The sequence below is a fragment of the Puma concolor genome, chromosome B2, assembly GCF_028749965.1.
Source record: "Puma concolor isolate L17-30 chromosome B2, mPumCon1.1.hap2, whole genome shotgun sequence".
In the NCBI taxonomy this organism is placed as follows: domain Eukaryota; kingdom Metazoa; phylum Chordata; class Mammalia; order Carnivora; family Felidae; genus Puma; species Puma concolor.
In genome coordinates this window covers 115,267,323-115,293,192 of record NC_141671.1, presented here as the reverse complement: position 1 = coordinate 115,293,192, position 25,870 = coordinate 115,267,323, and the positions used below count along the sequence as shown (strand labels likewise).

Sequence of the window (25,870 nt, the reverse complement as noted above, 5' to 3'; positions counted from 1 at the left end):
ATTAATTAAAATCCTATTAACTATTTTTCATGTTAAACTATAATTTATTAAAACAGGACAACTCCCTTGATGAGGATTATTCTGGATACTGATCAACCAGAAGGTGTGCCCTTGCTTGGAATTTTATTTTCCTTTATTAACAATCCATGCTTAAGGAAGCTTAAGGCAGGTGTGTTAGCCAAGAGGTCTGCCCAGGTGATAACGTTAATGACTAGGTAGGAACAGGAAAAATGTGTGAGTTTTACAATTTTATTTTATTTTATTTTTTAAAAATTTTTTTAATGTTTGTTTATTTTTGAGAGAGAGAGAGAGAGAGAGAAAGCAGGGGATGGGCAGAGAGAGAGGGAGACACAGAATCCAAAGCAGGCTCTAGGCTCTGAGCTGTCAGCACAGAGCCGAACATGGGGCTTGAACTCACAGACTGTGAGATCATGACCTGAGCCAAAGTCGGGCGCTTAACCAACCGCCTGAGCACCTAGGTGCCCCGAGTTTTACAATTTTAAAAAACTGACTGGAAGACCTTTGTAAAGACATTTTTATTCTACCACATATACAAAAGGAAAACAATTTTTTCCAAAGATAGTATCTCCTAATTATTTTTATTATAAAGATGTCCTTAGTGATGGACTGCCAAAAAATTTCAATGCCACTATCCCTGTTGGCCTAGACTGTCACATAACCGGTAAAATATCTCCTTTAGCAATTTAAAAATACCAATCTCTCTAGAGGTGTACAGTCAGCTCCTTGAACCCACCCAAGGGACCTCACATCACACTTCTCATGCTGCTGTGTCACAAATACTCTCTCCTTAAGGCCAGAGCAAGCTTTAGTTCCCTAGAATAAAATAAGCACTTTAAGAACTACAACCATGCCTCTCTACTGTCCTTAGGTTTAGATCTGCTCCACGGTATCCTTATATTCTTAACAGAATTGCACTTCTAATTAGCAGCACTCGAGAATACCTAAATCTTCCTTCATTTAAAATTCAACTGGGTAGAAAGTTATAAAAGTGTTTCAGCACACAGTACTTCTGATGACCTCAAATTTGCTGAATTGAAACCACTCACTAGCAGAAAACTATTCAAAAAATATCCTTCTAGAAATTCTAACATATGCAATCAGGAGAAATCTCTTATTCAAGAATAAGGTTAACTACTTTAAGATTAAAAAAAAAAAAATCAAGACGCTGTTAGAATCTAATGGACCAACATTTTCCATTTGAGCCCACACTTACCTCTCCCGAGGAACAGCAAACCAGTACTCTGGCTGCTTTCTTCGTTTGCCATACTGCTGGACCATGGCTGCAGTGTGAGTGGCAAAGGATTTTCTCATTGGTTTTCCTACTTTAATGCACAGAAACATGGGTGGGGTCTTGCTTTTCTCTTCTTTTGAAGGAAGTATATCTGAATCACATATGAAAAAAACTTCCTCAATACTGACAGTATTAGTGAAAGTCAAACACTTCAAATTACAAAGAAGAGTGCCTGATCCCCTCTTAGTGATAGAAAATCAAAACATAGGGAAAAACAAAAAAAAAAACCCACTAAATTAGAACTAATCACATTTTTCAGACCTTCTTTAACACAAAAGGAAAAAGCGTTGGATGTTTCAGGTTGGTCTATATCATATAAGATGCTACCTACTGGGAATATGCATAAAAACCAACACAACATGACAATTCACAAGAATATATAGCCATGAAGGGTACTGAGGACCCACTTACACCAGAAGGCAATTTAGTTTAGAATTGAAAGATCTTCAAAAACACTTCAAATCCCTGGGTCACCTGGGTGGCTGTCGGCTAAGCGTCCAACTCTTGATTTTGGCTCAGCTGGCAGTTTGAGAGTTTGAGGCCCGCATTGGGCTCTCCACCGACAGTGTGGAACCTGCTTGGGATTCTCCCTCTCGCTCTGCCCCTCCCTCCGACAAAAATAAATAAACTCAAAAATTTATAAAAAAATTTCAAACCCTTTATATTTGGAAATTCAAGGTAAAAAGGAAAGTTACTTGAATTTTTTTTTTTTTTTTTAAAGCAAACTACTTTTGAACTAGAAATCTAGGTCACAGTTCAAGGTCCAAAATAGATACTATTATACTGATGCTAAGTTTTTTCTCAATTAATGTATAAGTACAGATAAGCTCTATCCAGAAAAAGTTCTCAAATAATTATTCTAATTTTGCTTGCATTTGCAAGTTTCAGAAAGCCAACTATACAACAGAATATAAAGATACTTTAAACAAAAATGGCTTACCTTCAATGGGTACCTGAATTCTCTTTAACAGCCACAACTGAATTTCGGACTTATTATCCATTTGTGCGCCTTGGCAGCTGTTGTCCAGAGTAGATTCTGAAGAGATGTCTAGAGACTCTTTATTCATATTTTCTTCTGTGGAAGACGCCAGTTGCAGTGGGAGGGACACTCTCTCTTTCATCCAGGTTTTATCTGGCTCCTTACTGTCCTCAGTTGGGGGACCACCTACCTGGGGAAGAGAACTACTAAGGGTGATATCTATTCCCACTGGCTCGATACTTTTGCCATCACTTAGTTCTGCCTTCTGCAAGTTTTCAGAGAACTGTGACCCTTCTTTGTTCTTATTAAGGTAATATTCAATGAGTTTAACTTTATCTAGATCTTCATGTATGTTCAGTGTGTTTTCCACCTGGCTTTCTGGGGAACCAGACTGCTTGTCCACCTCTGGCATTATATCTTGCTTCTCACAGGTTTCTAAATCTAGGGCCCCCTTCAGCTCAGCATCACTATCTGTTCCGGAAAAGCTCAGGGCTGACTGCACCTGCATTTTTGTAGTAGAACTGATTATTTGTGACTTAGCCTTCCTTAGCTCTTCTGGATCAAGAGTAAGGCACTCCTTTGAGGTGTCTCTTTTGTCCATTCCACTATCAGTTTGAGAAGAAAGTTCTTCCAAGTCAACAAAGTCATCATCTTCCCCTAAAAGGGAATTTTCTTTGGCTATAGATTCAAATGCAGCACGAGTGTCAGAAGGTTCCTTGCTGACCCTAGTCATTGTGGTAGATCCACTGGTTGCCTCTGTGGAAGATTCCAGGGTCTTTAGTTTTCCTGACACAGAGCTATCTGAGGGTTTTATGTGTGTGTATTCTGTTGACTTCTCCAGAGGTCTTGTTGATTTGGAATCTGAAGTGATGGCTCTCTCTCCATTCTGCTGCCGTTTTTCCTTGTTGAGAGATTTGAACTTACTGAATGGGTTGATATCTTTTTCTGAAGCCAGGTCTTCCCATTCTCCAGGCCTGTACAGAGGACAAAGATCCTGAGGTAGGTCACTGTCGGGGGAAAAATGGTGGGTGCACATGGAATGTTAAAAACAAAACCAAAAACAAAATGGAGGAAAGGCAAAAACTAAAACATAAATATACCACAACTTAAATTTATGTGTAAATGATTTCAGAATAAGGAAATGAAATCAAGAAATTGACTTCAAAATGAAACAAATAAACTATAAGAAGGGGTAAAACAAAGGACCATGAGAGTCGCATATCCTACTAGAAGGACATGAATGATTTTTGAGGTCATTTATGAACATGGAGATGTCACCCACCAGATTTTTAATGATGAAATAATATTTCTGATATTCGTGAAGGAAAGGACAAAGGAAATGTTTTAGTACAATGACTTAAATTCCTTAACTATGCAAAGCTTTTCCTTTTTATAAGATAGCATATAAACCAACTACATTAATTCTTAATGGTTCACTGACTGAGTAGCTACTCATTTAACTGTTGTAGAAATTACCAGCCCCAAACCCTAATTCTGAGTTTCATGACAAAGAATCTGATGTTTCCGATAACAGACATCCTTCTCTTCCTGAGGGAGATGCAAGAAGCTTATAGTACCTGCTCCATTTTACACTTTAAAAATTTATAGAAAAGTAAACCAAATAAGCTCTTACTTATGATACTAAGTTTAAAATTCTTAATTTCTTTACTCATAACAATATCATTTTACTTTATGGTGATGGACACTGGTTTATCATCTGAAACATACTGTCCCTTAACAACAGACGCTTTTCTACCAAGGTTTGAATGACACAAAAATATTGATTAAATATGTTCTCCAAAGTTGAAAATAAATGGTCAAGAAACATAATCTTTAAGCTATGACTGGAAAAATTTTGAGTAACCTCTATTTTCACTTACCTTAGTATTAACACTGGGTTAAACACAGATATATAAAACCCTCCTAAAAAATAACATTGTTAGATTTCAGAAATAATTTCTAAAAAGGCTAGATCATATTTAGGTAATACTTTATTTTTTTAAATTTACTGTCAAATTGGCTAACATACCGTGCATACAGTGTGCTCTTGGTTTTGGGGGTAGATCCCCATGATTCATCAATACTCTATCTATTTTTCTGGCTTTGAAATAATTATGGCCATAAACCAACAGAGTACCAGGAAGTTCTCAAGTTATAAGACTATCTCCCCAAAGTTATTTCATAAATCACACACATGGAACATCCATGCTTTTTCTAATACAAATAAAAGCCTCCATAATTGATAGGCTTTCATAAATGCTTTAAAAAAACTTCTTTAATTCATAATTCATTTCAATTCAATAAGCATTCATTGAGCCGCTAAATGCCATATGCTAAAGGACGATTTTGACAATGTGTTTGTTCTGCAGGAACCTGCATGCACAAAAATGTTCTGCCCAACACTAGCATCCCAGGAGACATTAAAGATGCTTCAGTCCTAGAGTCAGATAAGTAGTGTAACGTGTCATAATTTCCATTTTAGGACCCCAAATTTAATTTGGCATATTAGAGGTTATAAGAAGTCTTGCAACAAAGAAACCCAGTTCTTCACATACTCGGTTAATAAGCAAAACTTTCTTCCATGAACACCCAAGACCCTTTCTCATCTCTTCCTGATCTAGCTTGACCACCATGAATAGATGTGACTACATTCTGCTCAGCCTCTTACTTTACCTTGTCTACCCCTCCCTTCTTGTTCATCTACCTAATCCAAGTGGGGATTAACTTGTTTTTTTGGCACCGTAGCTGCCAAGCACTGCTGGGGCAAAGTACACAGTGGTGTCAACTGTCTCTACTGTTAATGTTTTCCAGACTCAGCGAGACACCTAATGTTGATCAATAATCCCTTCAGTTGTTCCCTTCCTATTCTCTGCGGCTACAAAATGTCCTACACAAAAAATACAAAGCCTGAAGTAGAGGGTGGGGAGGTTTCACTCTCACACACACACACACACACACACACACACACACACACACACACTTTTAAAAACTATTTGCACATTGCAGTTACAGAATTTATACATGCTTTATCATACAATTTTTGGTAATAATGACATTTTAAGATATTTCTAACTTTTAAACAATTGATGGAGTTCTGAAGTCGATACGAATTTTATATCACACCAATTTCACTCACACATTCTATTTTGCCCATTGGTGCACATATTGTTCACTAGACTGAAAAGTCTTCACATACTTGCGTTCAAGGTGAGAATCAGTGAATAATACTGAAAGAAACTGAACATAGTAGGAGCCAATTCTTAATTCTTCTCTTTCCCTCCAGCTATAGCATTAACTTCGTATCCCAGATCATTAAAAATCTCACAATGAGAGAAATCTTTCTGTAAAGACATACCTTCCTTTCCTAATATTAAAAAGAATACTTAACATCCTAAGCTGAAGATGTACAATAGTATTATCCCATTAGAAACCATCATTGGGCAAGAAATGCCCCCATTTGCCTGGTCATTCACTTCTAAACTTAACTATTTCTTTACTTATCTTCTTTCTTCTTGTCACAGAGAACCTAATGTTCATTCCTTATTTCTAAAACTAGGACTCCTCATGTCCTCCTCTCTGCCTCCATCTAAGATCCCAAGGTAGCAGGACACTCCCTCACGAGGGTTTTCATGGAATGCCATGTGCAGTTCTATATGGTGCCATTTCGTTACCACATTTCTCCGTCTGTCTTTTGCACCCTGTAGACTATAAGCTCCTCAAGGGCAAACCTGTAGACTATAAGCTCCTCAAGGGCAGAGGCCATGACCCACTCATCTTCACATCCTTGTCACTCAAGAGGCATGCACTAAGATGAACTAGAAGCCTCGACTGCATGGACAAGATTCCCCAGAACAATGAACAGAGTTTCAGATATGAATTAAAGGTTCATATAACAGCTATACTTAAAAGGTATCAGGCTATTTTCTAAGAGTTTTAGTATATCAATACATTGAGTTCTTAAAACAGACTTATAAGCTGAAGAACACTCTTCATTCCATTTAACAGATAAGAAAACTGAGGCTTGGGACTCAGCAACTCATGCAGGTCATGGGGCTGTCAGTGGCTGAACCAGGACAACCCAGGCGGTGTGGCTCCAGAATGAATTCATCACGCAGAACTGCCTGGCCTGCAACACTGCCTCCTACTTCTCACTTGGATACTTTGGGCAGAATTTAGAAACTACCTCAGTGCCCATGCTCTGCGCTGGCTTCAGTGGCTTGGAGCTGAGTAAGGGCCAAGTGGGTCTGATGCCAAGGACTCTGAGAGTCCAGGGAGACCTGCTGGTATAAATTCCTAAGGACGATGTGTGTGGGTTAGTTCTCTAGCTGCCTGCCCTTCTTTTCATAAGTCCCAAGGGCTAGTTTCTCTTTGCACAATTAGGACCCACCGCTTTCCCTCTACCTTCCTATCATGGAGGTTTCTGAAGAATTTTACTACTAGGAGATCTAGAGAAACAGAAACATTGACAAAGTGACAGTAGGAATCATATTATCCCTTAAATGAATTGATACCCTGAGCTTTCTTAACCCTCTTTCTCTTTCTTCATGGGAAGCTTCCTTTTCTCTCTTTTACAAAACAAAAACAAAACAAAACAAAACTCAGTTTTATAAGGCAAAAATAATCAAGACTAAGATAATATTCATCTACGTTTCAGAAACAAACAGATCAGTATTGCTCCGTCTTCATACCACTTAGGGTGGTCCGGCTACGGCCGCAGCGGCCTCAGCACTCTCCACTCAGAGCTCTCTCTGCAGGATTTAGGGAACACCTGAGTTAGGAAGCCTGCCTACCCTAGAATTTGAATGAGAACAAAATTCAACTAAACTAAAGAAAAATACTATTCTCTTACTGGGAACCAGACTAAAATTCTTTCGGAGAAACTATTTCTTATTTCATCGATTCATTAAGAACATGCCCTGCTTTTCAGAAAAATAAGCCAAGAAATGCCATTTTTATGTGTTGGCTTTTTTGCTTTTCTCCTTTCATTTTTATATGTACAGCTTTTCCCTTTATCTCCATTCCCTCTCCTTTCTCTATTCTTTAAAAAATTTACTGCACAAATCTTCCACCTTCAAATTCACCTCTATACAATCTCCCACTGCTGCCAACTCCCTCACTTTTTAATTGCATTTAATTCTCCAAACACCGGAATTCTGTTTGTTTTTGGTAAACAAAGAAATATCTCTTACGATGGCAAGGCATCTTTGATCTTCATGTGGGAAATGTCGTTGTAGAGGGCAATGGAAACCACCTCTTCCATGGGGCAAATGAGGCCATACTCCTCACAACCATTTTCAATGACCAGGGGATCAGACTTGTGAGGGTCAAACATGATGTTGTTTGGAGTAACAATCATGACGCCTCCGACCACACCCTACAGGACAAAGGGACAGGACAGAATCACCACGGGCAGAAATCCAACCACAGCAGCTTTAATGGACTCGTGTTAACATTCTGTTGACTCTGGCGTACCATGGTATCCCATCACACCCCCTTTAAGAGCAGGAGAACAACAGGCTGAAGAAATGCAAAGTTGGGTACTGTGTGGCGAGGCAGAGAAAACAGAGCTGCCTCACTAAAGCAGTCAACCAAGCCTGGTTCTGGAGCAGCTGCTGCCATAGTACCATTGTAGTGGGATCTTGGGCTGCACATCTATGCCTCGCACTCCCCAGTCCCCTGTAAAATGGGAGGGCTGTCCCAAGTGCTTTCCCAATTGAGAACTGGGTGTTTTACAATCTACTCAGCACATGTTCACTATGTGTCCAACCAGTATATGGTACCGTACATGGTACATGGCATCTGTCTCAGAGCCATGGTGCAAATTAGAGTCCTAGTATTTTTCTCTCAAATGTTTAGAAAGGTCACATTCTATTTGTGCCAGCAAAATTCGACACAAATAGGAATATGAAATATTTTGCAGCCAGAGATGAATATAGCTAAACTATGGAGGCTAATAGTAAACAAACAGTAATTTGGTGGGAACTTTTGTCCGTACCTTGGTCAGTTTACTGTTTTATAGATGGCAACAGGGATATTATCTACCAGAGACAGCAGGACACAGAGGACTCCCCATAGGTAGATTATTTACCTTGGTCCTCTTCGTGAGTTAACTGATCATCTTTGTGAAACATTTTGCATTTCAGGCATTACTTATTCTTGGTTGCAAAAGTTAAAATGCTTATCAATAGTGTATTTTCCTACCATTTGGAACCTGGCATGAAGTCTCTACTCTGCACACAAGAACTGACTTTACATCAACATAACCCCTTCTTCAGAGGCTCACTGAAAGTTGGATTTGTTCTTTGTAAATCACACCAACCACCAAAAAACTAAATACACAACACAGCAGACATTATTTTTAATACCAGCATCTCCAGCAGCAAATGGGTTGAGAATTGAACATTTCCGAAGTTAGGTACTAAGGTCTTTACATCAATTATCCCTTTTAATTACCACCCCCTACAGAGGCAATTTTATTATAGTTCCTATTTCATAGGTGAGGAAAATGGAAGCTTTGGCAACTTAAATACCCTGCCTATAGTCTCAGAGCAAGCAGATAGAAGAGTTGGGTTTTATTTTTTAATTTTTTTAATGTTTATTTATCTTTGAAAGAAAGAGAGAGAGAGAGAAAGAGAGAGAGAGAGAGAGAGAGAAAGAGAGAGAATGCAAGTGGGGGAGGGACAGAGAGAAAGGGAGACACAGAATCTGAAGCAGGCTCCAGGCTCTGAGCTGTCAGCACAGAGCCCGGACGCGGGGCTCAAACTCATGAAGGGCAAGATCATGACCTGAGCCAAAGTAGGATGCTTAACTGAAGGAGCCACCCAGGTGCCCCAGCAGAGTTGGATTTTAAATTCACTAACTCCAGTCTTTATTGTTAAGCATATACTATATTGTCTCCCTAGCAATTTATAAGCCAAGAGTTGAAAGATAAAATGGTAAGTCCTAGATCACAAAGAATCGTATTTCTCCTAATATATACAATGCTAGGGATCCAACAGGGGAAAACAAATGGACACTTATGAAATCTTAAGCTGAAACTTTGGGAAAGATATTTTAATGTCTCCTATCTTCAGTAATTTGAAACCTAAGTTAGTTTTCCATGGAGTTCAAGAAAAGGAAACAAATTACACTGCCATATACCTTTCCATCAGTGAAGTATCGACAATTCATTTTTAGAAATTTTACCACGCCTGGCTCATCTTCTTCAGAAGTGGATGATAAGACTCTTTCAATGGGTTTTAAGGCCTTTCTTGCTAAGTCAGCATCCTTTAAGAAAGCAAAATTCCCAAAATCAAATGGAAGCCCTTTTTAAACAGATTATTTCTATAAATCAAGCCACGTAAGTTTCCTATAAGGAACCTGTTTCTATTTACCTTGAACATGAAAAAGAGCCAAATATGCTTCATTCTCCAAGAATTATCACAAATACAATTAAGTATCCAAATCAAACTAAGATTTAAACAACAACAACAGTAAGGGTGTATGTATGAACTCATAAAAATGGCTCATCAAATGTTTTTAGAAAATAACCTAAATGAAATAATTCATATTTGACTCATGGTTCGATTTCTCTAGAAAAAGGAGTAAAAGCAGTACAAATCAACTATCTGTCTCATCCAGAGTTTAATTGCATACTTTTACATATAAAAGGTGTACATTTTTCCCTCTGAGACCTTAAATATGAAATAGGTTTCTTTTTGATAGGACATATTCTCTCAACTAAGACAAATCCTTAACCCTACCCCCTTTGGGGAAATTTCAGATGAAAACCTGTGAAAAACAACACATAAAATTCTACAACTCAAAAAATTATTTGATAAATATGAATATTAGTTCACGAATGACATACATACAGGCAGTTTATCATATTCTGCATCTGATGATGAAGGAGACACAGTAGCACCAGGACTGGATGATGATAATCTTAAGGTACTGGAAGGAAAGTTAGCATCTGGCACGAAAAGGACCTGAGAATGGGAAAGACAAGTGAAGTGAATATCGAGATCAGGCAAACACTGGACAGTGTTTAGGGCATTACTTTCTGTACAGAATCATGCTAAGTACATGACTAAGACTTGGTTGGGGGGCACCTGGGTGTCTCAGTTGGTTAAGTGTATGACTTTGGCTCAGGTCATGATCTCACAGTTCCTGAGTTCAAGCCCCGCGACGGGCTCACTGCTGTCAGCACAGAGCCCGCTTCGGATCCTCTGATCCCCTCTCTCTCTGCCCCATCCCAACTCACGTGCTCTCTCTCTCCCTCAAAAATAAAGTAGACATTAAAAAAAAAAAGTCTGTTCTCTTAAAAAAAAAAAAAAAAAAAAAAAAAAGACCTAGTTGGCCTTCCCAAAACTTGTAAGTACCTTGGAGGCTTCTGGACTAATCCATGAAACAATTACTCATAATATGAATGCGTTCAGTGCAAAAGGTATGGAACACACCCACAGACACTGCAGGAGCTCACAGAGGGGAGAACAAGGTGGGTGAGTACTCTGGACACATCATATAAAGCAAGTGAGTCCAAGTGAGGCTTTGAACAGCATAGAAGATTTAGAGAGGAAAGAAGATTCCAGGGAGGGGCACTAAGGACAGGGAAGAAAGGAAAGAGTAGCATGGCATGCTTCTAAACCCAACACCTGCATCAGGAAGAAATGGAACAAATTCACGCTTGCTAACTCTCAGCAGGCCCTGAGTACTAACGTAAGATCATTACAAGTTGTACAAGGTAATATCAATAATCTCAATAATTTCTATCACCATCAACTTATCTAAAAACAAAAACTGAAATCTCCCACAGTGTACAAAATAGCCTCTTTCCGCAAAATGTACTGGTGCCTGAAATGTTATTATGATCTTATCATTCAACACTCTTACAGTGAGACATGCAACATTTTGGCATATATCATATACAGTCTTAAAATGATGTCCTTTAGGGCTGCCTGGGTGGCTCAGTCGGTTGAGCGTCCGACTTCAGCCCAGGTCATGATCTCGTGGTCCATGAGTTCGAGCCCCGCGTCGGGCTCTGTGCTGACAGCTTGGAGCCCGGAGCCTGTTTCAGATTTTGTGTCTCCCTCTCTCTCTGACCCTCCCCTGTTCATGCTCTGTCTCTCTCTGTCTCAAAAATAAATACACATTAAAAAAACTTTTTAAATGATGTCCTTTAATGTTATAAAACAGAATTCAGCACTAATTGTATAACAAGTGTTCACACTTTCCCATCCTATCTCTGTTTTAACTTTAGTTATTTAAATCTCTCTTCAATCCAGAAAAAAGGTGAGACAACAACAAAAGACACATTCTGATAAAGGTAGGAAAACCAATATCAAGGAGAATAACATGAGGACTAATTACTACTGAAACTACATACTCCAAAATTACCAAACACTCTTTGAGGGGTGGGCCATAAAACGGGTTCTGAGTTTCCAAATAACCAATGCAAAGGGACAGACATCATTAGTCAGCAGAATTCAACTTCCATAAGATAAAAACAAACCAGTCTTGGGGTGCCTGGGTGGCTCAGTCATTTAAGCATCTGACTCTTGGTTTCGGCTCAGGTCACGATCTCGTGGCTTTGTGGGTCTGAGCCCCACATTGGGCTCTGCGCTGGCAGTGAGGAGCCTGCTTGGGATTCTCTCTCTCTCTCTCTCTCTCTCTCTCTCTCTCTCTCTGCCCCTCCCCCACTGCATCTCTCTCTCAAAATAAATAAACTTAAAAAAAACAAAACCCAGTCTCTCATAAGTAGAAGTATTTTCTCATTAAGTCTCATAAAGAGTATCCCAGTCTGAACTACTTGTCTTTGATGACACACTGACAATTAATACAATAACCAGTTTGGGAGGACTATTCTTAATTAGATCTGCGATGTAGATCAATGGCAAATGCCAAAGTGTAGAGTTCTACAAATGTACCTTACAGAGGGCTATAATTCTATGCTCTCTTATCTCATGTATCTGGACAAGAGGAATGAATGGATAACATTTCTTCCAAGCAATTCTCCATTAACAGTTTTTTGTATCTGAGTTTTGACAAGTGTTAGGCAACACAGGTTAAGATTCTATTGTCTGGCATGTTCTAAATGTCCAATCAAAAGGATAATTCCTGTGCTTAAACAGTTCATTACAGTGTAGAGGTGACAGTTGGATGCTGGGACGCTCAGTCAGAAGATGTGCTACCTCAACAGGGAGGTGAGCCAGGAACACGGGCAGGGGTAAGGGCGGTTTACCTACTGACTGCAGAAAATAATTCTGCTCCAACACACAGGCATAACTGTCAAATTTTTCAAAGCATGTGTAGCCAAGGTGCTCGATGAATATAAAAACAGCTTAAATCTATATCTGCAAGGTAACTCCTGAGTGTGCTTAAGATAAACTACTTGAAAAAGTATATTCTTTGTACATGTCCTGAAATTTGATGTAAGTATCCAAACTAATAGCCAAACTCAGGACCTTCTAAAACTATTGTTTAGGCCTCAGTTGTTTACATTTATCTGCTATTGTTTTTGGTCTTTTAAGCAACAAAAGAGTCTACAGTTTTAAGATTTAAAAGCTTCAGGTAACTGCCTCTGAAAATTACTTCTTACATGTAGTCACTTACATAGCCAGACCAGTTTCCTTTCCTACCTCACGGTGACCATCAAAATCAGTCTCTAGAAGAGTGAAGCTCACATTTTTTGGAGCCAGAGCAGACAAAAATAGTCTTGAATGATCAGATCTACTGAGATGAAAGCAATACCTACCCCACTCAGAGTATTTAAAAATCCTTGAAAACAAAAAGTTGTCTACAGTTTTTGAAAGCCCCTTGATTTCACTCTTCTTGATTTCTTATCTTTGTCAACAAAATCCTAATTCTATCTGGGTCCTGGGACAACCAACAGCATACAACTGTTTAGTCATATGAGGGCTGGACTGCATAGCAAATGCTAGAAAAGCCATCAGAGATAACGTGGCCCAACACCTAACTTCAGGGATTAGGAAACTGAGGTCCAAAAAAGGAAGGGACTCACCCACATCAAACAGTTACTACAAGGCCAGTCAGAAACAAAGTGTTAGAGATCCTACTTTGGTATTTTTGCCATATTAATAGGCATATTAAAACAGTCCATTGGTTACTGGACCTTAACCTAGTACCAATATTTTGTTTATGGACATAGTAAAAAAAATAAGGAATTGCTCTAAATTATTTTCCTACATTCTAGTGACTACAGTCTCTGGTTTTTTTTTTAATGTTTTATTTATTTTTGAGAGAGTGTAAGCAGGGGAGGGACAAAGAGAGAAGGGCAGAAGATCTGAAGCAGGCTCTGCACTGACAGCAGTGAGCCCGACATGGGGCTTGAACTCACAAACCATGAGATCATGACCTGTGCCAAAGTCAGATGCTCAAATGACTGAGCCACCCAGGAGCCCCTAGTGACTACAGACTTTAGCCTTGAATTAGTAAATACACGTCTAGGTTCTCTGCTATGGGTCAGTAAGATAATACGCAGTAATACTTCAGATTATAAGAAATCCCCAAAAGGAGAGATCTACTGTTAGTTTTCTTAGAAATAAATTTTCATTAATTTTTGAGAAGTTTTAATGCATATCTCCCTTCAATTACCTGGTGCTGGAAATATGCTAATTTCTCCTTTTAACAAGAACATAAATACTAAAAGTACCATAATATAAACTGGCCAGCTTATGGCCTGTTGGCTTCATGTGCTGCCTTTGAATAAAACGCAAAGAACAATCTCACTGTTACCTCAATAAAGTTGTCTTTAAAAGTCATAGTATCTATTCTGGAAGAATTAAAGGTCACTATAATGTAGAGATGCAGAAAAATGCTCAAGTCAGTCCACAACTAAAACCAGAATGTGCTCACGGCAACCAGACAGTTCTATGGATAGGAATGGAAACGTGGCCTCAGCTAGGACCTGCCAATGACTGGGTCATTTGTATCTATTGGCTAAATGTAGTTTTAAAGTAGTAATAAAAGAATATCTCATTAAATATGTGGAAGGCACTAAAAACATTGGCTAGATTAACCAAGAGTGGCAAAATTACACAATTAGCTAATTCCATTCAGTTTAATAAAGTATTAATTTAAAAACCTGGGGAAGAAATCGTGTGGCTTTTTCTTGATAGTCCTGCTGAATGTCTCTGCCTCTGGCTACTTTTGTCAGGTACCATATAAACACAAAAATGAAAAAAATTTGCTTAATTTAAAGTCAAATGATGGCCATAATGTATCCCAGGAGTGGAATAAACTGAAACGTGCACTTCTAAATTAAACATTCTGAGAACATTTGAGTTATATTCTACAGAAGAAAAAGTCAAATTTAACTTCTCCTGATGCCCTACAGGACATCCACAACATAAACTAATGATAGTTAAGTAAGCTGTTAATCATCTGCAAGGCATTCATTTCTGAAGTTCCTAAGTTCTACAATGCTTTCAGAATTCTTGGATCTAATGGAAAGACTGTACCAATGCACATTATCAACGATGATAATCCCATGACACTAAGAGTGAAGCATTAAAAATGGCAATAAAAGATAAATGCAAAATTTCTAAAAAGTAATACCCAACAAGTAAAGAATTACCTGGCCTGGAACAATAGTATGTGTGAAAAGTTTATTCAGTTCCACTAATTTATTGGGAGTGATGTTAAACTTCAGGGCTATGGAGTTTAGGGTGTCCTGGCTTCCAGCCTAGAATAATCAAACAAACAAGATTCAAAATATAAAGCAAAAACAACAAACAAACAAAACCCTCCCTTTTAGTAAACAACATTAATCTATTTCTGATCTGAGTGGATGAAAAGTAGTTCTTTCCAGATATATTCTGAAAAAGAAAGTAAATACATTCTCCATTCTTAATAAAACCATAGAAAAGCAAAGTCTTACATGCAATTTATTTCTGGGCTCCCTTATCTTCAAATTTCAGTGTCCACTAAGATTTCTAAATCTACTTTGGCACAACCTAGCTGTGTGGAGTAGAGGTTCACAACGTACAATAAAAACTGTTAAGAAGAGAAGAAATAAAACACACACACAGTCCCCACCCAATAGAGGAGGGCTACTTCCTCTATTCTCAATGTTCTGTCTTCTTCCCAGTTGTTCACTGCACTAAAGGCTCCTGCATGGTGACCTGTTAATGGCTGATAACGTCAGTGTCAGCACAGTGCCCAACACACAGAAGATACTCAAATGTTTGACAAATGAATATGACGGAAGGCAAGTAAATCATTATGAAATTCAGATTAGCTACCAATAACTGTTCACAGTCATTAAAATGACAACTTCTGATAGTCAGCCAGATTAGTGTTATTCTCCAAATCTGTGAAACTTGCGATTCATGCCCCACGTGTGTATTTCTTTCTTTCTCTAACAAAGGGTTATAGGCCTAAAGAGGGCAATGAGAGGATGTGAAACTTCACAGTAAATAGCTCCACCCACAAAAAGTCTGCTGCCCCTGGTCAGGCCAATATCCCAGACTTCTTGTCTAGGGTCACTGGATAGAACTTGTTAGTGGGAGGCCACTCTGGTGTGTGTCACTAAGAAGTTCCCATACACAGCCTTGGATCAAGACAGGTGACTGTCCCTATATTCAAAATTGGCTCCACCAGGTGAGCCCTGACCGAGGTGGCGATGTGAGGTGGCTGGAGGAGGTCGTGGACTACTGAAGATACAGATGTAGAATTAAATTCACCACTGTCCTGGGGCGCCTGGGTGGCGCAGTCGGTTAAGCGTCCGACTTCAGCCAGGTCACGATCTCGCCGTCCGTGAGTTCGAGCCCCGCGTCGGGCTCTGGGCTGATGGCTCAGAGCCTGGAGCCTGCTGTTTCCGATTCTGTGTCTCCCTCTCTCTCTGCCCCTCCCCCGTTCATGCTCTGTCTCTCTCTATCCCAAAAATAAATAAACGTTGAAAAAAAAAATTTAAAAAAAAAAAAAAAAAAGAGAAAAAAATAAATTCACCACTGTCCTTAGCATCAAAACTCCACCAACTAGATGAACAGTCTCAGACTAATCAAGGTCATAGTTACAAATTACACCAAAATGACCTCAAAGCATTTCTGGAACAAGTCAATATATAAATACATGTATTTTAAAAAATCATTTAAAAATTAGCAATATATGGCCCTACCTCTACCTTGGGCAAAACCAGCCTTACTAAAAATGAAAAAGAAAAAAGACGTTTTACCTAACATATTCAAATCCAGGGGTTTTGGGGGTTTAGAGTCAGTATGAGACACACTTAGAATGGAGACTACAGCCAGACTGCTGGATCTGAATTCTAGACCTGCCACTTGCTAGCTGTGTGACCTTGGGTCATTTACTTAACTTCTCTGCAGTTCAGGTTCTTGATCCATCAAACAGATAATTGTAATTTCTGCTTCACAGCACTTACTTCATGGCAAGTGATCAAAAAATTTACTTCGTATTTTTAAGAAAAGACTTATAGAAATATACTGTGCATAGGGAGTTCAGGAAAGAGAAAAAACCTTAACAATCTGGAATTATTACATAACAACAAGACATAAATACAGCATCAAGCCACAGACCCTGGGATGGATATGGGAATCATTAAATGTTTAAAACTAAACAGAATGTGAACATCCACAGCTTTGGAGCAATATAAGCAATCCATTAAGTGCTAGCATGGTTCTCTAAACATGAAGTTATGAATCACCTTTTATTTCCAATGACAAGTACAAATAATAACTTGCCAAGTAAAACTAATCCCCATAACCTGCAAATCAAACAGGCAGACATATCTGCATTGCTAATTTGATCACCTGTTTATAAGAGTTAATGTGGGGGTTGATACTTACTCTCACTGCACCATTTAGTATATACTATGGGAAACGTCTCCTAGAAAACACCCCTTGTCATTTCTTTGGAGGGGCTTGTGCATAATACTGCTGGATACACACATGGCTTTAGAGTTAATATTGTTACTAATGATAAATAATCCAACACTTCTTGAGTACCTACTATCAGGTAAGGCACTGTGCTAGGTGTTATGGGGATCAATAACCTATTGTGGACCATGGTAAAGTGAAATAAATAATCACCCCAAGTCCCTCTGGAAAGGACCAGGCCTATAACCCACAGAAAGATGCCTAGAGACGTTCACTGAGCACTGAGCATGAAATGCCTGTGCCAGGACTCCTCAGTGTAACTCTGGAAAGGCTTGCAAACAATTTACCATTCAAAAAGAAATGCCAGGGAAGGATCAGGTCTTGCTACTTGCCTGTACAGAGCCTGGCATAGCACATGAATAATGAGTAGGAAAAAAAATGCACATGAGAAAATCACAACCAGGTAATGGCAACAGCATTTAATTTCTTATTACAAGTCAGAGAACTCTCCTCAACAATGCTACTTCAAAGTGAATTAAAACAAATCTATAACTGAGTGCTCACTTTGTAACAGACCTGGGATAAATAGACACAGCTCCTGGCCCCCAGGAGTTCACGCTGCAGGAGAGAAATGAACACATGGCACATATGCGGAGGTGCCGTAAGGGACACGTACATAGCATTATTCATCTACTAACTCAACAGAATGGAGGCCTATACCCTGTGAGCACCAGAAATACAATGGTGACCAAAAAAAGGATCTCTCTCCATGGGTACATGAATTAAGGCACAAGATAGACATTAAAACAAAATCACATCAGTGAATCAATAGTGTTAAACTGAGGTACATTATGTAAAGGAACATGAATCTATGAGACTGAAATGAAGAGATCTGGCTGGATAGTCACAGAAGGTAAGAATGAACATGAGGAGTCATGGGAAGAGGATGTCAAGGGCAAAGCTCTGGCTTGTAGAAATGTACAGCTTATGGAGCCATTGCTTCTTGAAAAAATACCAGCCCTGGAGGTCTAAGTGGATAGGCTGAGTAGGAAAGTGATCTGTGATTATGGAACTCAGAAAGCACAACCAGCTGCATTGGCATATTGAAGATAATTCAAGTCATAGGTTTACATGAGATTACCCAGAGAGAAAACATAAAGCGAAAAGAAATGACCTAGAACAGGTCTTAAGAAGCTTCCTTAATTAATGGGCACACAAAAGGAATGCAGCTAAGAGGATGTGTCAGGGAGAAACATCATGCAAATCCAGTGGTCTTAACAAGTGTTCATACCTCCTGTTCATACTTACAGTGTATTCCATAGTACCGTGGGGCTTCTGAACCACCATCTTCTTCTCTTTTTTATCATGTGTTTTGTTTTGATTGTCATCTGAAGAATAAAATGTATGTAAATGAATAATTTCATTTTCAGGAATGGAGGATAAGACACTCGGGAGTATATCAAAACTACTTTCAAACGGACTAAAAAAATAAAGCAGACCCTACTAGGAAAATGGACTATGGGCACAAATAGACCATACTCTTAAAAAAAAATACTATTCATCAGTGAACACCTGAACAAATGATTTCTGTTAACTATAAATAGTGCAAATAACAAATATTTTATAGTTATTAAAGGAATAGTATAAATATTACACAATGAAGTTAAAACTAGTATAGTTATGATATAAATGACGCATAATGGAAATCAATCCTACCCTTTTAGTTTTTTTTTCTATTTTTTCAAGCAAAGCATAATTAAAATAACATAGTAAATTGACAATTTTATACATTACTCAATGCTCACCATTCAATGTTATTACACTATTATTGATTACATCCCCTATGTTATACTTTTTGTAAACTTTTTTTATTTAAAAATTTTTTTTAATGTTTATTTATTTTTGACAGAGAGACACAGAGCATGAGTGGGGGAGGAGGAGAGAGAGAGGGAGACACAGAATCTGAAGCAGGCTCCAGGCTCTGAACCATCAGCACAAAGCCTGACGCGGGGCTCGAACTCACAGACCATGAGATCATGACATGAGTGGAGGTTGGATGCTCAACCGACTGAGCCACCCAGGCGCCCCATCTGTTATACTTTTCGTCTCTGTCATTCATCTTATAACTGGAAGTTTGCACCTCTTAATCCCCTTTGCCTTTTTCATCCATCCCCTCATGGACTCCCCTCTGGCAACCACCAGTTTGTTGTCTGTATTTAAGAGTCCATTTTTTTGTTTATTCATGTGTTTTTTCAATTCCACATTTAAGTGAAATCATATGGTATTTGTCTTTGATTTATGATTTACTTCACTTAGCATAATACCTTCTAGGTCTATCCATGTTGTCACAAATGGCAAGATTTCATTACTTTTTATAGCCAAGCAATGTTCCACTATATATATATATATATATATATATATATATATATATATATATGTATATGTATGTATGTGTGTGTATATATATATATATATATATATATATATATATATATATATGTATGTATATGTATATACCACATCTTCTTTACCCATTCATCTATCAATAGACACTAAGGTTGCTTCTATATCCTGGCTACTGTAAACAGTCAATATATCTTTTCAATTTAGTGTTTTCATTTCTTTCAGTAAATACTCAGAAGTGGAATTACCATATCGTGTGGTATTTCTATTTTTAATTTTTTGAGAAACCTCCATATTGTTTTCCATAATGGTTGCACCAATTTACATTCCCACCAACAGTGCGCAAGGGTTCCCAGCCCTTTTAGAAAGTGATTTGTTAATATGTAACAATAGTCATAAAAATGTTCATTCTTTGGTTCCGTAATCCTTCCCTAGGGGATTCATCCTAAGGCAAAATTCAAAAGAAGAAAACTGCCATATATCATAGCATATGGTTAGTGTGATATTAGTGATAATACTGAAAACTTGGGATGACCAAAATGCCGGAGAACATATTATAAGTTGGGCCATAGACTTTGCTGTTTTTACAGGCCAGAACTGGTCAGCCCAGAAATCTAGCAGCTGCATTATGATTCAAATTAATTCTCATTTAAATGCATCTTAATATAATCAACCCCGATACTGAAAACACAGACAGCCATACTGCAGTGAATAAAAACTTAAATGACGAAAAATATAAAATTGAATTAACTGTGAAAAGATGCTCTAATTTGCATGTGATCTGAAAAATGCAAATTAAGACAAAGCAACATTTTACATCTATTAGCATGGCAAAAATCAGAAAGCTGGAAAATTCTAGTGTTGGCAGAGATGTGAACTGTTAGAAGGAATGTAAAGTGGTATAGCCATTCCAGCAAATTAAATATATATAGCCCATATGACTCAGCAATCTAGCCGACAGGCCTCCTCTCCCAGGAGGTACATACTTTATATATATCATAAAGTCACTTGGCTTGAGGATGTACATAACCGCATCATCTGTGGCAGGGGAAAGCTGGAGGGTAAGTAAAATGTAGGAGATATGCTCTGGGATTCTAGGCAGTAATGAGAAATAACAAGCCTGAGCTATACACTGCAGCATGTTTACGTCAAGAGAAAAAGAATGGGATGTACAGAACAACACCATTAGGTAAATTTAAAATAGATGCACACAGAGCAACTATACATTTTTCAAGGCCACATCCAAATAAAAGCCTACTCACTGAATGCAGGAGAATGGTATGCAGTGGGAAGAGAAATGGGAGTGAGGAATGAGGATATAAGGAAATTAATGAATAAATAACAAGGAGCCCAGCTCTGACCAGTGATGACATGTTACCAACTAAGAAGTGTGATTAGCTCAGCGCTCTACACCTGAGGTCCTACAAAATCCCATGCCCCACTCTTAGATCAACAGTATCATCACAACCACATGACAAATATGGGTGTACTGAGTGAGAACTCAGAAGGTAACGCAGAAACATGAAAATAGTTAATTTACGTGGGATTTATCTGCCTTTTAAATCGTTCTTTTATATTATTTAATGTTAACAACCAAGAAAAAAGTCATAGATGCTGTACCTACAGTCCCTTTCCAGTCATCTGTATGTTCAATCAGATCCACCCATAGAACCAGAGACCTTGGAAATCCCTCCAGACTATAAAAAAAAAAAAAAAAAAAAAAAAAAGTGACCTCCCTACCTTTAGGTGACCACATCTAAACTACTTCAGGAAGAAGAGACTGTGTTTTTTAGATCTCTAGACTCTCTAGATAGGGAGATTTTACATGGCCTGTTGAAAAACCCCATCATACTACTTTACAACTCTCACAATCTGGTATTCTATCACGTCAGCTCTGCTCTCTCTGTCCCACACTCCTGCCCTTCTCCTTGTCACCATTAACAGTTGTCATTGTAGGTAATCTTGCTTTCAGAACAGGCTTTTCACATCCTTTTGTAAGTGCTTCCTATTTCTAGAACCTAAGCTTCCTCTTCCCATCTGTGGCAACTTCTGATCCACACCTGTCCAGAAAACTGTGCATAATTATTTCTGGTCCCAGTGGAATCACTGCTATAAGCCACCAAACGCTGAGTTTCCATATTGCTCACTTGCAAAAGAAAAACAGGTGCTAGCTGAGCCTTTCAGGATAAAGTTAACTTGTGTACCTGAATTAGTACGAAAATTACTTCTCCTTTGTCAGACGTGGGTAGGCCAGAAAAATGTCAAACATAGTAACATTATATTTTTTTTTTTTAATTTTTTTTTTTTCAACGTTTATTTATTTCTGGGACAGAGAGAGACAGAGCATGAACGGGGGAGGGGCAGAGAGAGAGGGAGACACAGAATCGGAAACAGGCTCCAGGCTCTGAGCCATCAGCCCAGAGCCTGACGCGGGGCTCGAACTCACGGACCGCGAGATCGTGACCTGGCTGAAGTCGGACGCTTAACCGACTGCGCCACCCAGGCGCCCCATAGTAACATTATAAATAAGGGGGTGGGGGAGCTTTCCCTCCAGAATCTAAGATTCTGAAATTCTTGAGGTAAAGGCCATGATGTGTACCATCTTTGAACATCTTGTGCCTTACAATGATACCTGGTATATATGTTTGAATGAACTTCCCAATATAGGTCAATGAACCTGATACACTTGATTATGGGCAACATTTTCACTGATAGAACATCACACCAGGAATATCATATAAACCTATCAAAGCTAGGGGCACCTGGGTGGCTCAGTTGGTTAAGTGTCCAACTTCGGCTCAGGTCATGATCTCGCAGTTTGTGGGTTCAAGCCCTGCATAGGGCTCTGTGCTGACAGTTCAGAGCCTGGAGCTGCTTCGGATTCTGTGTCTCTCTCTCTCTCTCTCTCTCTCTGCCCCTTCCCCTGCTCATGCTCTGTCTCTCTCTCAGAAATAAAACATTAAAAAAAAAAAAAAAACTATCAAAGCCACAAGTCAAACACTAGGTTTTACTGTTAAGTCAATATAAAAAGCAAAGAACTGGCAAATTCTTAGAACCTAATTCGATGGTCTTGATATCATTATAGCACAAGGTAAAACTTCAGATGGATTCTTAATTTTTTTTTCTTTTGCGTTACATTTTTTTTTTTAATTTTTTTTTTCAACGTTTATTTATTTTTGGGACAGAGAGAGACAGAGCATGAACGGGGGAGGGGCAGAGAGAGAGGGAGACACAGAATCGGAAACAGGCTCCAGGCTCTGAGCCATCAGCCCAGAGCCCGACGCGGGGCTCGAACTCACAGACCGCGAGATCATGACCTGGCTGAAGTCGGACGCTTAACCGACTGCGCCATCCAGGCGCCCCTTGCGTTACATTTTAAAGATGGCCAGCTACGTGTCTCCATAAGTGAAGTCCTGTATACCTTACCTAGACATAGTCTGCAGCACATAGTCCATGAAGCACTGGAGAGGCTTCTGGCCCTGGAGAGAGCCCAGAAGAGACGGGAGCTGCCTCGGGCAAGGACGGCTCTGCCACGCTTCAGGATGGGGTTCCACCTCCAGCGTTTCAGGTGGGGACCCATGACCATCTCCAAGGGTAGAACTATCTCCCAGTGATACTGACACCTTTATTTCCAGCTTCAGCCTCCTCAGACCCTTATATGTACACAATTTGGACCCTCCCCCTGCTTAGGAAAACCTGGAGCAAATGATGTAAGAGTATCTACTGCCAGAGGGGAAACAGGGCCAGATGTCCCTCAGGAGCCATTGAGAGCAGAGCAACTGAACCTATTTGCCCTGCCTCTGAAAAAAGTTTTCAGAGCCAGTTTTTTCCAGCCTAATAAGGAAATAACTGTGGCAAAACTGACAAGACCCCTAGAGGAAAGAAACATGGCACAGCCCATCTCATTTCTCATAAGCCCTGGATGTGGGGACACCTGTGTTGACCCCCCACCCAGGTGGATCTGGTGCCCTGCCCCCAAGTCATGTCTCCCCCCTTCCCACCCCAGGCGTCCGCAACACAAGGCTCTTGGCTCCTGCATCTGAGGATGTCCTAGATATGAGTGTACAGACAGAAGACTCCTCTCGCTCCATGCACTGGGGCTGAATGAAGTTGATGTTCAGGAGCAAGTCCAGGGCCTGGAGGAGCATGAAGGCTGGATGTGAAGGAATCCCTTGCAGTGGTGGTCTGTAAAGTCTTGGATGAGGTTACAACTGATGAAGGAATACACTTTAAGAAGATCTGTGGTTTGAGGACAGAACCTAAGGAAGGCTTAGAGGTGGGGAGTGAAAAGAAGTGTGGCTGATGGGGGGTGGCGAGTAAAAGGGGAAGAAGAGGAGTGACCTAGGCCAAAGTCAGATGCTTAACTGACTGAGCCCCTAGAGACTCTTAAATACAGAGAATAAACAGAGGGTTTCTGGAGGGGAGGTGGGTGCAGGGATGGGTTAGATGGGTGATGGGCATTAAGGAGGGCACTTGATAGGATGAGCACTAGGTGTTATATGCAAGTGATGAACCACTAAATTCGACTCCTGAAACCAATACTACACTATATGTTAACTTGAATCTAAATAAATAAAGAAAAATAAAACTACCAGGGTTCTAATAATACAAACACTGAAAGAAGCAGTAAGGGTCCACCCAGGGGTGGGGTCTAATCATCAGAGTGACAGACCATGTGTGGAATAAGCAAATACTGTGCTGTAACAGCCACCTGTGGGGTGTAGGAGCCCCAAGCAGGGCAGTGAGGCCAGGGCAGTGGTAAGGGAGGGGCCCTAGGATGCTGGAGTGAGGAGACCTGCATGATGTATTGGCTTCCTTCTGCTACTGTAACAAATTATCACAAATGTTGTGCCTCCACCTCAAAAATAAACACGGGGCGCCTGGGTGGCTCAGTCGGTTAAGCATCGGACTCCTGATCTCGGCTCAGGTCGTGATCTCACTGTTCATGAAATCAAGCTCCATGTGCAGCTCTATGCTGATAGGGCAGAGCCTGCTTGGGATTCTCTCTCTCCTCTCTCTGTCCCTCCCCCAACTCATGCTCGCTGTTGCTCTCAAAATAAATAAACATTTAAAAACATAAAAATAAATACAAAGTTAGTATCTTACAGTTTTGTAGGTTCCAAGTCTGACATGAGTCTCAATGGGCTAAAATCACAGTGCCTACAAATTCCAGGGAAAGACTGATTTCTTTGCCTCCCCCAATACCTAGAAGCAGGCTGCCCTCCTTGGCTCAAGGTCCCTTCCTCCACCTGCAAAGCCAGCAAAACCCAACCGAGTCCTCTCACGTGCCATTTCCTAGCTCTTCCTCCCCTTCTGCTGCCCTTGTTCACTTTTAAAGACCCTTGAGTTTATACTGGCCACACCTGGACAAGCCAGGATGTTTCCCCTAAGGTCAGCTGATTAGCAACCTTAATTCCATCCATAACTTTAATGGGTTTTGGATTTTAGGACACAGACATCTTTGGTAAGGGGCATCATTCTGCCTACCGAGGATGCAGAACAGGTATAGGAAAAGATAAGAAAAGAGGTTCAGATTCAAAGAGGGAATTTTGGTGGATTCAAGGAGTGATCTCAGCTGTGAGTGTGCTGGGGGATGTGAAGGAATGCAGCACTGGCTAGATGTTCTGGTTCTGAGAAAAAAACAGCACGAATAAAACAATACCGATGTCGTTTAAACCTGGCTGCAGTCACAGACCATTGGGAACCGGGTGAAGTCAGGACAGTGGACTTTGTTCACTACTGTCCTTGAAAACAGAAACAAAAGGCAACTGTGAATTCCTTGGATCTTGATTCCATAACCTCTATGACAGATATTGGAAGGACAGAAAAGACAGTATGTGGACTTTTTTTCTGTCATCCATTGCCTGAAGAAGCACAAATAGAATTTGAAAAGTATCAGGACCACTTCTGTACTGGCCTGACTCAGTGTGCACGTCTTCTTTTTTTACTTTCCTTGAACAATGAATGCTCTCTCTTCCTTCTGTCTCCATCATAAGACCAACTGAATGGGGTACATGAGCTGGCAGCAAGGACACTCAACACCTTGTCTAAAGAGGGACGAGAGTTTTCCACAGCATCCAAATGAGGGGGATTAGAGGCAAAAATTGTCTATGTCTCTCTAGATCTTTCTAAGAAAGAGGTACCCTGATTTACTTATTTAAAAAAAATTTTTTTTAATGTTTTTATTTTATTTTTGAGACAGAGAGAGACAGAGCATGAGCTGGGTGGAGGGGGGGCAGAGAGAGAGGGAGACACAGAATCCAAGCAGGCTCCAGGCTCTGAGCTGTCAGCACAGAGCCCGACGCAGGGCTCGAACTCACAGACTGTGAGATCATGACCTGA

The 25,870-nt window shown here is 39.8% G+C and overlaps 1 protein-coding gene and 1 long non-coding RNA gene across 10 annotated transcripts in view; both read right to left on the bottom strand.

The window, feature by feature from the left end:
* NCOA7 (nuclear receptor coactivator 7) overlaps window positions 1–25,870 on the bottom strand; it is a 156,533-nt gene that overhangs the window by 47,402 nt on the left and 83,261 nt on the right. For 8 of the 9 annotated variants that reach the window (XM_086707764.1, XM_086707766.1, XM_086707767.1 and 5 more), the window contains 7 exons: window positions 18,434–18,513; window positions 14,866–14,973; window positions 10,145–10,258; window positions 9,432–9,557; window positions 7,481–7,665; window positions 2,253–3,298; window positions 1,235–1,403 (listed from right to left, as the gene is read on the bottom strand). In XM_086707764.1, coding sequence (XP_086563890.1) covers window positions 1,235–1,403; window positions 2,253–3,298; window positions 7,481–7,665; window positions 9,432–9,557; window positions 10,145–10,258; window positions 14,866–14,973; window positions 18,434–18,513 — 1,828 coding nt within the window. The remainder of the gene's footprint in view (window positions 1–1,234; window positions 1,404–2,252; window positions 3,299–7,480; window positions 7,666–9,431; window positions 9,558–10,144; window positions 10,259–14,865; window positions 14,974–18,433; window positions 18,514–25,870) is intronic. The other variant, XM_086707761.1, reaches the window with a different exon arrangement.
* Window positions 4,265–7,474, bottom strand: LOC147581192 (uncharacterized). Its single transcript, XR_015251530.1, has 2 exons — window positions 6,020–7,474; window positions 4,265–5,989 (listed from the first exon to the last, which is right to left on the bottom strand). It is a non-coding gene; the product is annotated as an uncharacterized LOC147581192 (long non-coding RNA).